Raw genomic sequence first — 17640 nt, 5'->3', positions numbered from 1 at the left:
GGATAATTTTTTTCTTTGTGCTGTGAACATCTAGATCAAATTCCTGAAGTATTATTTGTGCAGAAACTGTGAATGCTCCCAGCTTGCAAATGAAGTCAAACCCTTGTTAATGTTTACAGTAAAACAGCTGTTCTCAGCATTTCTCCCTGAGCCTCAGCTACTTTAGGTCTACCATACTCAGACTTACATCATAGCAGCTGCAATAATAAGAGGCTGAAAGAGGTCAGAAGCAGCCAGTCCTGCTAAACCACACCTTTGTTTAAAAGAGATTTTGGATTGTAAAATGTCTCAACTGCTAAATTTTTTCAGCCTGACTGGACTCCATGCATGGGCTAGGTCTTCAAAGACCTAGCTCACCAAAAGCACACAGGCACTGCCAGCACAGAGTAAAGCAGAACACAGGCTCTTTATACATTTTCCCGGGAAACTTTCTATAGATCCAGACTGGGAAATGTTCCAAGGCTTCACAGAACTAAAGATAACAGTAATAAAAAAATGGACTAGAGCACACTGACTTTTAAAAGAAATAGCTGAGCCTATTATATTTGCGTGGCAAAGCCATGGTAATTTGTGCAGCAAGACTTTGCTAATTTACACTAATAAAAGTAAGATCACTAGAGATTACTGAATTTTAGCAATTAGCAGGTATGTAAACAAACAACATTCTAAGAAAAGAAAAAAGCATCAGCATGTAGGTTGCTTTCAAAACTATAATTTCTTTGTAAATATTTATGATTGCTAAAATAATAAATGCTACTGGATATATTTTGTAAAAATAATCAGGTGTTAGCAGAATGTAAAATAGAGCATTCCCTTGCTCAGTCTTCTTTTCAGAAGAAAGAGGCCATCATTTTTCTGCTAGCTATGAAGTGTACGGTCTATTGAGCTTCTGCAGTGTCTACACTGTAGAAATACATGAATAAATAGGAGTTTAAAGTGAATTTAAGAACATTTTAACATTAGATGTCCTACACGTGATTTACTGAAACCTTTTCTTCTGTTGAGTAGCGGTCAGAGTTATGTGGTTTTTAGCACATAAGAGAAAACATGTTCATTGCTGATTTATTCCAGTGCATAGAAATTGGATAAAATTTGTAATTATTATTTTACTGAAAATGGAAATTTGAAAATCAAAGTAAGACAAAAATAAGATTTGTACAGATGAAAAGTTTCCAAACAGATTTATAGGTCCTTTATTCTATGTAAAAGGGGTTATTTTAGCAGCATTTTCACAGTTAAAATCAAGTGGGAACATTGCAGTCACATGCCAAGTACTACCTGTGACACCTTTTAAATTCATGGTGACTATGGAACAGCAACCTTTTCTGGTCTTGCGGTTCACAGGGTGATGTCACAGACTGTCAGATGATGTCAGAGATGTTCTAGATTATGGCAATATGTTGGGGCAGCTGGAATGCTCACTGAGTTTAGCAGATTCCACAGTGTGATGCCATCAAAAGGACTTAGTAAGAAATCCCAAATGTGCTTTCCAGTACAAGAAAGAGAAAGAAGAAAGCAGTAGAAGCCAGACAGCAGAATTTGTAGATTCCATTGATACCGGTACTTTTAATTGATACAGCTACTTTTAATCCAGTGGGATTGCAGATTCCATTGATACATTGGAAAGACAGCGTATAGTGGAAATTATTTGGTTTAAATTGTAATAAATTGGACTACAGTTTCAGTTATGACTCTTCATGGTCATGAATTATTTGCCTTGAAATAATTCTTTGAGATCCTCATGATGTCAGGGTGTAGTTGTATGAGGCATTGACGAGCACAGTAAAATACATACCCTTTCATGAAGAGCGTAAAGGCTAAATGTACAAGGACTAGACAAAGGAAATAATATGAGATGTAATATTCCAGCAAATTATTTAAAGTAACCATAGGTACATATGGTACCTCTGTGCTTTTATCACAAAAATCATGTAGTGTCTCGGGGAGAACCACTGCCCCCAAAAAGGCAAGTTTATATACCTTCATACATATATATTATGTATACATCTAAAATATGTATGTATATATTTTCTATACATAATCTGACACTGAGTGCTTTTAAATGATGCACACATCAATGACACAAACCTTTTGTAACAGCACACCCAAGCTAAATATTACTTAGCGGTGTGCATTTTTCTTTGCGTTTTACTGGTGCATTCAAAGCATGATCAGTTTGTTTCTTCTGGCATAAATTGTCACCTGAACCCCTGAATAAAAATATTGCTTCTACTCTGTCATATAGAGAGAATATATTCTAACTCTCTCACTCTAGGTACAAATGTGTCCGTCACGTTTGAAAAGGCAACAGCTAAATACATGTTTCTGCTGTCAGAAATGCAGCAGTTAAACCCTAAATAATATCTATAGGATTAAGATCCAAGTACTTTACAAGAAATCTATATGCAGTTATCTTTCCACATTTCCTTTCTATCCCCTGTCATAGGCTATGAAAGATAATATAAGAAGTGTTCTAGTATGTATGCTTATCTCATTACCTCCATTTTCAGGTAAGTAGAGCAAACAGTTTCACCTTAGTAGATTTGTAGCAAAATAATGCACATTTCTCTATGCTAGAGGAATGAAAAAAGCAGGATTGAGCCCAGAACGGGGGCAGAGGAGGAGAGACGGGAGGGTTTTTTAAAAGAGTTTTCTGAATAATCAAGAAATCCAGTGAGACAAACAGAGTGTGTAGAGAGCAAGCCAGAATTATCAAATTACCATGACAACCGTAGGCAAGAACCCAGAGAGAATCAGGTAAAGAAATTACAGTAGAATTACAGTTAACTTCACATTTATTTATTTAAAAAAAAAAAAAAATCCCAAGCAGTCAGGAAGAAATATTTCCTTTGGCCTAGCTCGGTACGGTGCAAAGGCTTGTGAAGTGCAGCCTTGTTTGCAATTTTGAAATTACTTTGCAAATGTATACAAGTAGCTTTTGTCTAGATTTGCATATGCAGATTGTTTTAACCAGCAGGATTTGATGTCAGATACAAAAGTCAGAATCACAGATGCCTTAATTGGTTTGAAAACAGAAACTAAAAGAGAATTCAGAAAAGGTAAAGGGAGTGTGTGTGTGAGTGTGTATACACACGTATAGTGTGTATTTCTGTGTTATTTCTAAAACATTCCCCCTTGTATATTTTTCAAATGGCCACTTTCTTCATTCAAACCTTTGCTTAACACATTCACAAACAAAAAGCTTTTAAACAATGAATCCAGTAAAAAAATAAGTGAAACTAAAGTGAAGTAAAATTAAAATAAGTAAGAGTGGTGGTATTTATTTTAAAAAGCTACAGGTTAACCATCAAGTGGTTAACCAGATTATCTGTCAAATTTGGGTTGAAATTCTGTTTGTTCGGTTTTAATGTGCCATTTTATATAATACCATTCACATATATTGGAAAGATACAAGTGTACAATTCTGAAAGGCAGAGATCCATGTTTAGAGAAGGAAGGGGGGGATTTGTTCATATGTGGGGTGGTTGACTTTTTTTCCCAGTTTTGAACAAAGCCCTCAAACTGCTAACACTCCAGCATGTAAACAAAATTCCCCCAATGCTTTATCTTTCCTGTTTTATGCCACTATCTGAATGCTTATTGCATTTTATATGCTCTCTGTAAACACAGATACATGCCTATATTGATCTTTTTAAATGCTGCCCTGAAGTTTGCTGCGTGATCAGGGAGAGGAGTGATGCACTCCATTGTTCCCCGCTATGATGTCATGCTCAGACTTTGCCTTGGTTAGGCAGAATTCAGTTTACTGAACTGCAGCAAAATGTCTTTAGGGAACCCAAATTTATTGCTGTAGCAGAGATGGAAAGAAATAACATGTAAAAAAAAAAGATGTAGGAAAAAGGGTATAAATTCTGGCTAAAATATTTGCCACCTATATTTTTCTCTACACTTTTTCAGAAGTAGATGTGCACACTCATTTATATACACACTCAAACTGCGCATAGCTCAAGGGTGTGTTTATTTTAATCTGGGAACAGGAACAGCAGAGATTCACTCTCAGGACTTGCATCATCACTAAGATCTCTCTTAAATATGCAGTTTTATATCACACTGTTCATCCTTTTTACTCACATTAACCACACACGGAGTCCACATAATGGGTCTAATCCTGCTAGGTGTCCAGTCATGTTAATGAGAGGTAAAGGCATTGGGCATGTTACAAGATCCAGTGGTAAATTAATTCATTTCCACCAGCATGTGAAAACTGTATGTGCGGATAGTGAGGGGAAGAAAGGGGACAGCCGTTTAATTATGTTGGGAGATCGTGAACTGGAAGAGAAATCTGAAGGGACTGAGTGGGGAGAAGGAGGTCTTTCCTCCTTCTCCCTCTCTCCCTCCCTCCCTCCCTCCCTCCTGGCCTTAAAAAAATCCCTGGGGCCAGTCCTTCCCAAATAGGGACAGTTGGCAGGTATGTGTTAATCTTGTTCCCAGCACTCTGGAGGAGCCACGAATAGAGGCTCACCCTGTCCTTTCAAACCAGTGCTTCCTGTCCTTCAAGAGTTAACCTTCTCTAGAACATTTATTTCACCATCTCAGGGAAAAAAAAAACCCTGCAGAGCTGAGAGGCTGCAGATCACAAGGCCATTCTGATAGCCTCCTGTCCCCATGGCAACAGCAACGGCATTTATCAGTTCCTTATGAGAGCAGGCACAGCAAATCTGCATTGCACATGGCAGCCTTCCAGCCTTTCAAATGAAAGAGCACTTTGAACTGCTGCCAAGTGTGGAAGGAGCAGAGCTGTCAGGACTGCTTAATGCTGGCAGTTTGTACTTGGGAGCCTTTCAGTTCCCAGAATCCTTCAGCCGTGGCAGCCTGCCAGGTACTTAGCGGAAGCTAAAAACTAACCCCCAGACCATTCACTGCAGTGCACTCAAAATTTTCCACATGTACCATGTCACAAGTGCAGACTGCACAATGAAAGCAAACGCCTTCTGCTTGGGTTTCTAATTTTATTAATAATCTAGGAAAAAGCAACTGGAGATTAGCTGGCTGACAGCAGTACAGTATAGCCACTGTTTATAACTCGGGGTGTGCATGTCAAATGTGTATTTCATCGCTCAGAAATAGAATCAGCTCTGACAACAGGGGCTGCACAGCCCCAAATCTACATGCAGTACCTGAGCGTGGGGAGATCAGTGTTAGAAGAAGGGAGAGTGTGGTTATTTACAGTGGAGTATTTTTTAGCAATCATCATCAAATGCATAGCCGTGAGACGTGGAATAGAAAAAGATGACAGTATTGCTGCCTGGTAAATATTTTCTGCCATTACCCTCCGCATTTTGCTGACATTGTGAGAATCTCGGAAACTGGCTGATGAATGTAGCAGAGATACATGGCTCTTGGTGGGTTTCCTTTCAATGGAGAGTTTTCATGTGAACTTTTTATTGTTTTGCATTACCGAAAGCACAAGGGCTTCTATTGGCAGAGGAAACAAATTGGCACAGTTCTGCTTTTTTTTTTTTTTTTTTAATCTGCACTGAGATCAAGGGCAAGGGCTTCATTTTCCAGCACTAGTCATAAGCCTTTAGCACAAATAGAATGAAAATTGTCTGTCGCTCAGGCAGTTGGACAGGGTTCAGGAAAACTATGTCTGGCACTAATTCCAAAGGGAAGGTTTGGTTCAATCCAGCATCATTAATTTCAGTAAACTGTTTTCACTAGTCTATATCCCACTGTTCAAGAGCTGTTTATTATCTTTTACTAAATAATGTCTTTTGGAGTACAGAGTAATGAAAATTACCTTGTATGACTTACATACGTATGTGTACTCTCACATGTATGTATACATATAAATAGATACAGTATACATGGATGTACTTGCATTTTTTTACTTTTCTGTTTTTTCTTAACAATTGCTTGTTTCTTACCTTGCCTTCCCATTACAAAACACATTTATAATGCCAAATATAAAATAGCAAAAATAGCCCAGAAGGCGAAAGAGAGAGAGAGATGAAAAAAAAACCTGGAACAAAGACAATCTCCACAAATTTGTGAGTTTCACCACAAAACAAGGAAATGTAGTGCCTCTTTTTCAGCTTGCAGCTATCTTTGGCTGCTGCTTGAAGACTTGACTTAATTCACCCAGGCAGTAGTGTCTAAAAGTAATACACCAAGACAGTTAATTTTGGCACTTATTCTCCCTTAGGAATTTTACCAACAGTTTTTGAAAAGAAAGTAAATGATCTTTTTTTTCTTCTTGGTTTCCCCCCATAGCTCATCTTGATATGTGCTAATAAAAGAAACGGCCTCCCCCCCTTCTAGTCTCACCCTTATCCTGTGTCCATATCATCCTTCTTTCAATAACAATGTTAATCAGCATTTATAACACAGTCTTGAAGAAAAAGTGGTTTAGGTCTTTTCAGACGGCCTAGTTACAGAGGAAAAGGAGGTTATGCCATGTGAAACAACTTAAGATACTGCAGTTTCTTTTCCTTTCCCTTCCTTCCTTTCCTACTTTCTTTTCTTTCTTTCTTAATCCCCCCACTCCTTCCACCTCCCCCATTTTTTGGAAAACACAGTAAAGTTTTGTTCAGTTCTCAAGTGTTATTAATCACTGGTGGAGGCCAAAAGCAGGGATATTTTTCTTGGCAGCACGTTTTGATAAACAATCTGTGTATGGGGTGAAGGGAGGGGGGAGCCTGTCTTGCTGGTAACTAAGCTAATGTTTGGCAGATTCTTAACTGTCACGAAAGTGCAAGTGGCTCTCAGTGGGAATAGCCTTAAAAAATGTACCGATTCAGTTGATTCATTGTTGTTGATTGTTTACTATGTCCACAGGATGTAAGATGAAAACAGTCCAGGGATAAAGTAAAAATAACAACAGTGGAGGACCCAGCCTCTGCATATCCCAGCCTAAAACATGCTACCCAGTTGCTTGTCCCTTGCAGGGTGAGCAGAATTAATTATAGGTGTCTTAGTTTGCACTGTAAGACTTGGCAAAGGTTAATGTGCGGAAATCTGGGCTCACAGGAGGGTTTTAAAACCATAAAGACAGCTGCAGGAGAATCAATTTGTGGCGGGTCTCAAAGAGGAGCCCTAACTGCTTCCCAGGGCAGAAGCGAGAGGTTGGTGCGGTTGTGGGGCTGTAGAGCTGGCTTGGTGGGACACATGGGGCAGTGGAGGCCTGGCTTTGGCAGTGGCCAGGCTGCAGGCAGGGCAGCCTCCCGCCCAGCTGTGCCCTGGGCTCCATGCTCCAGCAGCAACGTGGAAATGGGACTGGTAAAACCAGAGGACACAACAGGCAACATCCGTTAAGACGTGTCTGCGCTGCAGACTAAGGAGAGAAGGAAAAAAAGGAAGGAAGGAGGGAAGAGTTCCTAGATGGAAAAGCAATAGGCTCTGTATGTCAGCAAGGCTCACTACCTGAAGAATGGTAGGAAAAAACAGAATTATAATGAGATGAGAACTGAAACGATAAACAGAAACACGTAATTACACTCCTATTCTTTGTAACTAGGTGTTTTGACACTTCCTGGCAGCTCCTAGTAAAAGACAATGTTGTTTAACTTTTAATTTGACAAAATTCTGCAAGTCCTTCCTGAAGTGTTTGTGTTTTGATTTGCTGAACACACTCCCTTTACCACCAAGTGCTCTGTTCACTGCTAATCTCTGCATTGTGAAGCCAGTGATTTGATTGTGACAGATTTTATTTGCTATACTGAGGTAAATCCATGTAAATCATGCTCTCGGGAGTGCGCTTCCCTTCTGGTTCTCGTATTTTTTCCCAGCTGTAGCTGCTGTTTTGACCACTGAGGAAAGAGCCATTTCTGTACGTGCGCGCCTGCAGAAGAACCAGCTGCTGTGACTGCTGCACTGATCAGTGCCAAAACTTCATAAAGCGAGCAGGAAAGAGTTAAACCTATTCCCAGGCTGAGAGCATTTAGAGCCAGACCAGACCCTTCATTCCCCAGCTGCAGAGATCATGGGCTCCTAATTATTACTGCTTGCAAACTTCGGGCCTGTCCTATATTCCGCATAATTAACACTGGACTGCTGATCGATAATCAACAGTATTCCTCTTGCATCCAGATCGACAGTAACCCCCATATTTTGGGAGCTCACGCACAGGAATGGCACGGAGCAAAGCCTGGCGGGCCTGGGGCATAGCCAGGCACCTGGGTTTTGTTGCTTCTTCCTTCGGGGTGCATTGCACCCTCTGCTTCCCATACCTGCTGGTGGCACTAAGAAAGGTGCTGGCCAGCTCCTGCACACCGTGCTTTTTATGATCGTTTTGAATTCGTTTAAATCAAAGCTTCACCTGCTGTTTTAATGTTACACAGACGTGTATGTGCGTGTGTGTGCATACTTCCAAATAAAGAGAGTAATAGGAATAAAGGGAGAGGGATTATTGGATGGCAGTCTTTATTCTAGCACTGAAAGGAAGGAGTTAGTAGATTTCCCTTCTGATAGTGAAAATTATATTCCTTGTCCCTTGGGACTACTGGTAGGTCGTAAACTTTGGGCAATCTCTGCAGAATCCCTAATGCTGCATCCAAAGTGCTGACTCGCATTCCTGTGCAAAAAGCAGTAGCTGGGTAGCAATTGTTTGCGGCCGTGGCTCCATCCCTTCTTGCGCTCCCCTCCATCTTATTAAACAAGCTACTGTCTGGGGGTTCTTATGCTATTTTTTGTTTGCTCACTTTTTTCTTTCAGTTAGCCAGATCAGGCACCTGAATGGCTTCATTGTTTGGGCTTCCTCTTTTCCTCCTCCAAACGTAATTTTAATTCCTGGATTATTTCAGAGCTAAATAAACACCAGACGTGTTTAATATAAATCCAGCAAGACTGATCTGGATCGCTCCTGCCCCGCCATTCGCATGGCAAAGGAGAGGAAAGGTGGAAGGTGAGCAGGAAAGCACACTGCTACCCTCGCAGGGACAGCGCTGCCAGAGATTGGAGCTTTGTTACATTGCCACCATTCAATCTATTTTCCCCTACCAGATTAGATTGATACTGACAACTTGTTCCCTGTGAAGGTGCCACAGCATGGCATTTATTTGCATTTACACTGCAGTTCTCTTCATCAGTCAGCTTTGCAGAGATCACCACTGCTGCTGGCCATATTGTTGCTATGCTGACACTTCATCTTTAAGTGCTGCTTGCGTAATGGTACAGTACATGCCCATGACCAAAGTTTAAATCAAAGTTTAATCATTACGGAAAAACAAACATACTTCCGCGACTGTGTATCCTGCAAGTAAAAGTAAAGGCAGATTGGTTGGGTCACAGATGCTAATCTCTTCTCTTTTTCTATTCACAACTATAAAGGGAGTTGACAGCACCTGTAAATGGTTTTCTGAGGCTAGATTATATCTAAGGTGATTATTATTTACACCCACTATAAAGACTGCTCTTGTGAGCCAAGAAGGCTCTTCCTGTGAGGTGAGTGTTACCAAAAAAGGGCTTTCTTGCAGGAGGATTCAGTGGAGCGAGGAGCCAGGGTGAGGGGCAGTTCAAGCACACAGAGTGCCTTGTCATGTGTTGGGTTTGTATAACCTGGGTACTGAAATACAGTCGGGATATGCTGCAGTTCTGCATTCCCAGACACTCGGGTTGAAGGGGAAAGCCTCAGCCCTCTCAACCTGAGTTTTTTAAGCAGGGGCTGACCTTTTCCCACAGCCCAGTTCTGCTTCTCATATGAAGATCCAACACGGGGCAGTAAAAGGATAGGAAAGGAGTTGACCTTCCAGTATGAATCAGAGCGAGCACATGCTCGTTTAGTCAAGTAAAGTCATATTAATGTAGAAATCCTGCAGCCATCACTAAATCACTGTGGCTGGAAGCAAAGACTTTTACTTTGACCAGCTTTCATCCGCCTTACTGGAAGCTTGCTTCCGTGAAGCCTCTCTAATGTCCACAGTTTAGGTGTGAAATTTCTAAGTGTGAAATCCACTCTCTTCTTCAGCCAATTTGCATATAGGAGACTCATATAATTCAAAGACTTTTCTATCACTACTTGCTGCTTCTACAAGCTTCCCCTAAAAAAGAGTCACTTTGTCAGAATTTATTTTCTTACTGTATTTTACCTGGTCCTACCATTTCTGCAACTTCAGCGTATGCATTCCATTAAGCCTTCCCTGTAAAATAATTCCACTCACATACAGATCAAATTCATTTGCCAGCTCTCTAGATTATAACCAGACACATATAAAACGTTTTGGACAACTAAAAATGGAAATGAGGCGCATTGGCGATATGAAAGGAATTATTTAAAGCAACAACTTTTTGTCGTGTGAGTTCTGAAACGTTATTCACCGAATACAAGGTATCTTTCCCGCTCGGTGCTGCACCGCTGCTGGGCGCGCGCGTCTGAGTGTCAGGCCACCGTGGCACCACGCCATAGAAACCCCAAGTCCCTTTAAAGCACAGAGGGAAACCTGTCATGGACGGGTTTTTCGGCGTTTCCAGCAACAAAGGAATCAGGAAGAGGCACTGAAAGAAAGGAATCCATCCAGCGCAGCCCAGCTGGCAGAGGCTCGGCCGGCAGCCACCGGGCGCGCGAGCGTCCCCCCCGCCGCGGGCTGCCTCCGCGGGCAGCCCCGAGCCCGCGTGTGCGCAGTGACGCCACGCCGGTTGCCGCCCGCAGCGCAGCCCGCCGGGGCCGTGCCAACTGCGTCCCCGCAGTCGGAGTTTATTATTCTTTGGACGCGGACAGCGATGTCGGTGTTTGCAAGAACGGCCACCGACTGCAGCGAGAGTAAAAGCGGGCTGTGCAGAGCCCCTCCCGGCGAGCACGGGCACCGGCGTGGCCGCGGGGGCGGGCGGGGAGCGGGCAACTTCGGGGATCGCGGTCGGGAGGAGACAGGGGTTTATTTTGTTTTCCTCCCAGTGAAATGACTTCTCAGCTTATTTGCATGAGCCGAAATTGTTTTGAGTAATTTGCCCGTTAGCAGTGTTATGCAAATGTTAGCAAGCTATTTAAAGGGGGGAATAGAAAAAAAAAAAAAAAAGCCGTGTGTTCTCACAGCGCCGGGGAAATCCTATGTCCCTTTGCATTAGCGAGATGAGATCACAGCGATTACTCACCTGCCTGGCCTCTCCTACACCCTTGAGCAACGCACAGCACTATCTTTCCCAGCCCAACCTTAAACACTCGGCAAACATGGCTGATTTAAACAAATCAAAAGTGGAAGAGCTTCTGATGCAGTCACGGGCTTACAGAAACTGTGTCATTCTGTCACCGGGATCACTGAAAGAGAAACACGAAATCGGATATTAAGGCGGGATCCCCCCCATTTGCCTCAGCAGCCGGAGCGCACGGGAATCCCACCGACAGCCTCGGTGGCAGGACGCCGCGCAGTCGTCACGGAGGCAAAGCGGGGCGATGCGCGGGTTTACAAAATCCTGAAAACGAGGTATTTGAACTTAGCCCAGCCAGGAAAACACACGCACCACCACCACACATCCCCCCCCCCCCCGCCCCGTGCATGCGCTTCCTGGCCGCGCTTTCGCGGCGGCGGACCCGCCGCGCGGGCTGGGCAGGAGGGCGAGGGCGCGATCTGCCGTTCAAGTTTCCAAACATAGCCGGCAGCGCGGGCTGCCCGCGCGCCCCGCCGTGCCCCGCCGCGCTCCAGCTGCCGGGCGCGCAGGGGAGGGCGCGGGCAGGGCGCCGGGCATGCGCGCCCCGCGCAACAAGTGGGCACCGCGCCGCCGCCGGGGGGAGGGAAGCAAGGGGCGGGCGCTCGGCGGTGACGCGGGGCCCCGCCCGGGTGCAGCCGAGCCCAGCCGAGGCGAGGCGAGCCGAGCCGGGAGCGCGGCGCGGAGGAGGGGAGGGGAGGGGAGGGGCGGCGCGGCGCGGCGCGGGGGGAGCGCGGCGCGGCGGAGGGGGCGCGCAGGCACACGCGGCGGCGCGCAGCACCCCGCGCTCGGACTGCGAGCAGCGGCGAGGATGTGAGTGAGGAGCAGGCGGCGCCGCTCGCCACGCTGCTGCCGCCGCTGCCCCCGGGCCGCCACCGCTCCGCCGGCGCTCGGGGAAACCGCCGTCGCAGCCGGGACCGGACAGCTCCGTGCGGGTGCCCCTTTTTCGCTCGCGGCGGTGGATCGGCACGTACCGAAGTGCGAGCTCGCGAGGCAGCCGCGGCGGGTGGAAGGTGACCCCCCCATCTTCCTCCGTGCACCTCCGCCTCCTCCCGGAGGAGGAGCAGCAGCAGCGGAGAGCTAGAGAGCGCAGGGAAACAGAAGCGGCTAGAAGGCGACCCCCACCCAGCCCCCCGGAGGAGCAGAAGAAGCGGTTCCCACCCCACCGGGGCAGCAGCGGCAGGACCAGGTAGAAGCAGCCCTTCTCCGGCAGCGGGGGCGAGCTAAAAGCGGGAGATCCCCCTGCTGAAAGGGGCAACAGGATCAGGTACGGAGAGCCACCCCCCCTGCAGCCCGGGGGGGAAGACTGAGCCAGCCCCTACCCCGGCGGCAGCGGCAGCAGCTCCCCGGCCAGCAGCACCATGTCCGCCGCGCAGGTGTCGTCGTCGCGGAGACAGTCATGCTACCTGTGCGACCTGCCCCGCATGCCCTGGGCCATGATCTGGGACTTCACGGAGCCCGTCTGCCGGGGCTGCGTCAACTACGAGGGCGCCGACCGCATCGAGTTCGTGATCGAGACGGCCCGGCAGCTGAAGCGGGCGCACGGCTGCTTCCAGGACGGCCGCTCCCCCGGTCCCCCGCCGCCGGTCGGCGTCAAGGCAGTGCCGCTCTCCGCCAAAGAAGCGGCGGCGGCGGCCCAGCAGCAGCTCAACCATGTGGACGCCTCCTCCAAGGCAGCCTCGGCGGGGCTGACCCAGTCCAGCCTGGACCGCTACGGGCTCAGCGCCGCCGCGGCGGAGCAGCGCAGCCGCTTCGAGTACCCGCCGCCGCCGGGCAGCCTGGGCAGCAGCCACGGCGCCCGCCTGCCCAACGGGCTGGGGGGGCCCAACGGCTTCCCCAAGCCGCCTGAGGACGGGCCGCCGGAGCTGAACCGGCAGAGCCCCAACTCCTCCTCCTCCTCTTCCTCCTCCCGCCGCGGGGCGCACGGGGGGTTGGTGTCCGGCCTGCCCCCGGGGGCTGCCGGCGCCCAGATGAACGTGCCCCCCAACCTGCTGCCGCAGACCTTGCTCAACGGGCCCGCCGCCTCCGGCGTGGCGCTGCCCCCGCCGCACGGGGGCCTGAGCGGCCGCGGCGGCGGCGGTCCCCCGGCTCCCTCCGCCTCCTCCCAAGGGGGCACCTGCGGCGGCGGCGCCGGGGGAGGCGGCGGCTCGTCCTCCGAGGCCTGCGGCAAGCGGCCGGGCTCGGTGTCCAGCAGCGACCAAGAGCGGGAGCTGAAGGAGAAGCAGCGCAACGCGGAGGCGCTGGCCGAGCTCAGCGAGAGCTTGCGGAACCGGGCCGAGGAGTGGGCCAGCAAGCCCAAGATCGTGCGGGACACGCTGCTTACTCTGGCCGGCTGCACCCCCTACGAGGTGCGCTTCAAGAAGGATCACGCCCTGCTGGGCCGCGTCTTTGCTTTCGACGCCGTCTCCAAGCCGGGCATGGACTATGAGCTGAAGCTGTTCATCGAGTACCCCAGCGGCTCCGGCACCGTCTTCTCCAGCGCCTCCGGCGTGGCCAAGCAGATGTACCAGGACTGCATGAAGGACTTCGGCCGCGGCCTCTCCTCGGGCTTCAAGTACCTGGAGTACGAGAAGAAGCACGGCTCCGGCGACTGGCGGCTCCTGGGGGACCTGCTGCCCGAGTCCGTGCGCTTCTTCAAGGAGCTGGTGGGCGCTGACATGCTGCCGCAGCCCTACCTGGACGCCAGCTGCCCCATGCTGCCCACGGCGCTGGTGAGTCTCCCGCGGCCGGGGGCCGGGGCCGGCGGGGCGCAGGGCACGGCCGCCGCCTCTAGGGGACCCGGCGGCGGCGGCGGCGGCGGCGGCGGGGCGATGCGCAAGAGGAAAGCCTCTCCCGAGCCCTCGGACTCGGCCGAGGGGGCTCTGAAGCTCAGCGACGAGCAGCAGCGGCAGCAGTGGATGGCCAGCCAGAGCGAAGCGCTCAAGCTCACCATGTCGGCCGGGGGCTTTGGGGCGGTGCACGGCGGGGGCCCCCCGCCGCCGCCGCCGCCGCCCCTCGGGCCTCACTCCAACCGGACCACGCCGCCCGAGTCCGCCCCCCAGAACGGACAGTCCCCCATGGCCGCGCTCATGTCGGTGGCCGACACGCTGGGCAATGCCCACTCGCCAAAGGACGGCAGCTCGGTGCACTCCACCACGTCCACCCGCAGGAACAGCAGCAGCCCCGTGTCGCCGGCCTCGGTGCCGGGCCAGCGCCGCCTGGCCTCCCGCAACGGGGACATGAACCTGCAAGTGGCCCCTCCTCCCCCCAGCGCCCACCCCGCCATGGACCAAGTGCACCCCCAAAACATTCCGGACTCCCCCATGGCCAACAGCGGGCCCCTGTGCTGCACCATTTGCCACGAACGCTTGGAGGACACCCACTTTGTTCAGTGCCCCTCTGTGCCCAGCCACAAGTTCTGCTTCCCTTGTTCCAGAGAGAGCATCAAGGCCCAAGGGGCGACTGGCGAAGTCTACTGCCCCAGCGGAGAGAAATGCCCCCTAGTCGGTTCCAATGTGCCTTGGGCATTTATGCAGGGCGAGATCGCGACCATTTTAGCTGGGGACGTTAAAGTGAAAAAGGAGAGAGACCCTTGAGTAGGAAATCCAATCCCTTCAGACTCCTGAAGATGTAGAATTGTGAATATAACAAACTGCAAAAGTTAGTCTTATGTATAGACATTATTTTCGTCGTATGTTTCTATATTTTGAAACAAAGGTATGTACTCTTCTTCATTTGAAGGATAGAGCTGGTTTTTGTTAAACAGAATATAATATTGTTTGGTTACTACATAATACCTGTTCTCATTTCTTTGGCAGTGTGTTGGCTAGGTACAAAGTTAATAGCCCTTAGCGATTACCTGCTGCTGGTGTGTATTTTTGTAAATGTATGCACTTCTCTGAAAGAAGAAGAAAAACACAAAAAAATGAAAAAAAATTTTTTTTTTTTGCCAAGGCCAGTGTTGATGCCTAAAAAATTGCTACAAAAATGGTGACAGCTTATGTTTTACAAGCCCTGAGTGTTAGTCCTTCACTTTATTTTTTTCGTTTTCGTTTTTTGTTTGCAAAACGGTGGGGTGGCTCTGGGGGGAGGGTGTTTTTTGTTGCAAGTTTGTAAGGAAAATGTTTCAGTTTGTTTCTATTGATCTGAACGTTTTTAATCTTCATGTGTTTTTTGTTTTTGCTTTTATTGATGCACGGATGCTTTTGAACAGTAGAGCAAAATGCTGTACATGAAAAACATGCTCTGTTTGTCCTTTATACATTTCTGTAGTTAACAGAACACTGTAATGTGCCTTGGAGCTTAGTAAATTGTAATAAATTCAATTGATATTAATACTTCTCGAGTAGCAAGTTTTATTTTTCTCAGAGCTTAGGCAGCATGCGCAAGCCCTGTTGCCTTTTCTAAAAAGTCTCCATTATACCAAGAGCCTGCAATTCGTTGTGATAATTGTGGCACTTGTACGCACATTTTCACATATATGTAGTAAGATGATGATGTCGATGGTGTTATCAAACTTATCTAAATCTTGGCATTGTGCCTATTTACATTTCACCTTTAATGTTGCAGTAACAGTTGCTGACTAAGCGTTTTCTATTTACTGTTTCTGCATCTCATTTCCTCCTCCCTTCTCCCCCCCCCCCCCCCCCCCCCCCCCCCCCCCGCTCTCCAGCTGCAACCAGTGTTTGCAATACAGGATGCATCCATTGCCTGCGCAATTTAATAAGGCTTGAGATTTGAAACGAAGCCCTCTTTCACAAAAAAAACCAGCATCACGTGGTTAATAATTTTAGTTGATTTTAAGAGCAGTCATCGAAGATCAGCATTAGCCATAGACTCTTGGTAACGCAGGACTGTAGTTGAGCACAGCGCAAAAAAAGGTAGTGGGAAATAACAGCTTCTACAGTTGGTGTTGCAGCTGGTGGGGTAGCTACCCCATTTAGGGAATGACTTTTCATAACTGAGCTGGTGAACAGTTCAGGGGCTGTGTTGTGTTTTCAGGTGAGGAAGCTTAAAGCACTGAAGTGAAATGCTTTCCTTTTGGCAACTGTCATACGTGATTCTTTGTATAATTAACTTTTTATGTGACACTGGCGTTTTCTGGAGATTGGGGAGCAGTGCAATACCTGTTAGGTGATCAACAGGCAAAGTAAATACACAGGCCTCACACTAGCTAGAAAATGCAAACAAACCTAACATGAACTTTGTCCTTTCCAGGAGGAAAGATAGAAAACTCCTGACAAAAACAGCAGCCCTGCAGAAATCCTTTGCAGTTTGACCAGCAGAACACAGAGCTGTTCCAAATGCAACAGTGTCATAGGTTATGAGCTCTGAGTTTTATTGAATATTAAGGATCCCCACACCCCAAAATCCCAAGAGGTACTTTTTAAAAGTCTTGGGTGGCATGGTATCTGCCTGCTCTTAATAAGGCATTTTTCATTTGTATTCCTGGTGGAAAGGATGGTAGAAGCCTTGAGACTATATGCTTAATGTGCCTACGGATTTTTGCTCCCTTGTATAGGTACATACTCTGGCTATTTTGTGCGTGTGTGTGGGTGGGTTGTTTTGAGATTCAACCTTTGGCATCACTGTGATTTCAGATGACGTGTATATATTTTTTTTCTTTTTCTGCCAAGTGATATATTGGTGCTTAAAAATCTCAGAACATATTGTTCTTATGTAATGAATTGGAGGGAATAATGCAGAAAAATGTTTTGAGTTAATTATTAGATCCAACCTATACATTTTGAGCTAATTATTGTGTACAGCCTGTAAGGTTTTTAGAGCATAGATTTGTACTGATCCTATTCTCAATTATTTCTAAGCATGCAGTTCCCACACAGCAGTTTATTTCTAAATCACAAGACAGGGGGACTAACATTGTGAGCTCAAGACTGGCAGAGAAAAAAAATTGTACACATGGATAAAATTCGAGTTTAAACCTAACAAGGAGAGAAGTAATATTCATGTGTGAATTGCAGCTGCCATTAAAAGAGAGAAAACTACTGGCTATTCAACACTTAATGGTGTCACAGAAGCGTGAATACCCTGATTTATATAAACAGAACCACTCCTGTAATCTGGAAATCAGTCATCACTAGTTGGAGTTAGAAAGAGCCCCGTTTGGTGGATTTCTTTAATTGCAGAGCATTCTTGAAAAGCTCTTATCAGTCAGAATTTTAGAAACATAAGCCCACTTATGAGACTCATCAATTTGATTTTTAGCAGGCAAAGGAAAGGTAAGGGGCAGTAGGCATAGGTGGAAAATAAGCTTGAAGTGAATTGTAATACTGCAGTTAATTAAAGTTAACTGTAGCTACAGGGCATTTGTTGTATGGAGGTTTTTTGTAACCATGTGACCTTTTCTTTTACTCTGGCTCATTAAGCAGCTAGTCTGGGCATATTAGCTAGCATTTCTTTGAACCCACTCCATAGGTTTTTCTCTTTCTGAAGATGTCCACAGCTGACAAATAAGCTGTAACCTTTTTTTGAGGCAAAGGGAGCCACTGAGCAAGTCTCATGTACAGAGATTCAGCTGATTTCTGTATTTTACAGTAATGCTCC

The 17640-nt window shown here is 47.2% G+C and overlaps 1 protein-coding gene across 1 annotated transcript; it reads left to right on the top strand.

Moving 5' to 3' along the window:
- Positions 1 to 11790: 11790 nt before the first annotated feature.
- IRF2BPL (interferon regulatory factor 2 binding protein like) lies at positions 11791 to 15413 on the top strand. Its single transcript, XM_052782803.1, has one exon. It carries the CDS (start codon positions 12459 to 12461, stop codon positions 14670 to 14672), a length of 2214 nt encoding a protein of 737 aa, XP_052638763.1. The 5' UTR covers positions 11791 to 12458; the 3' UTR covers positions 14673 to 15413.
- Positions 15414 to 17640: the final 2227 nt, after the last annotated feature.

Source organism: Harpia harpyja, chromosome 3 (genome assembly GCF_026419915.1).
Source record: "Harpia harpyja isolate bHarHar1 chromosome 3, bHarHar1 primary haplotype, whole genome shotgun sequence".
Lineage (NCBI taxonomy): Eukaryota > Metazoa > Chordata > Aves > Accipitriformes > Accipitridae > Harpia > Harpia harpyja.
The sequence above is the reverse complement of the archived record's forward strand: the minus strand, read 5'-3'. Positions and strand labels throughout refer to the sequence as shown.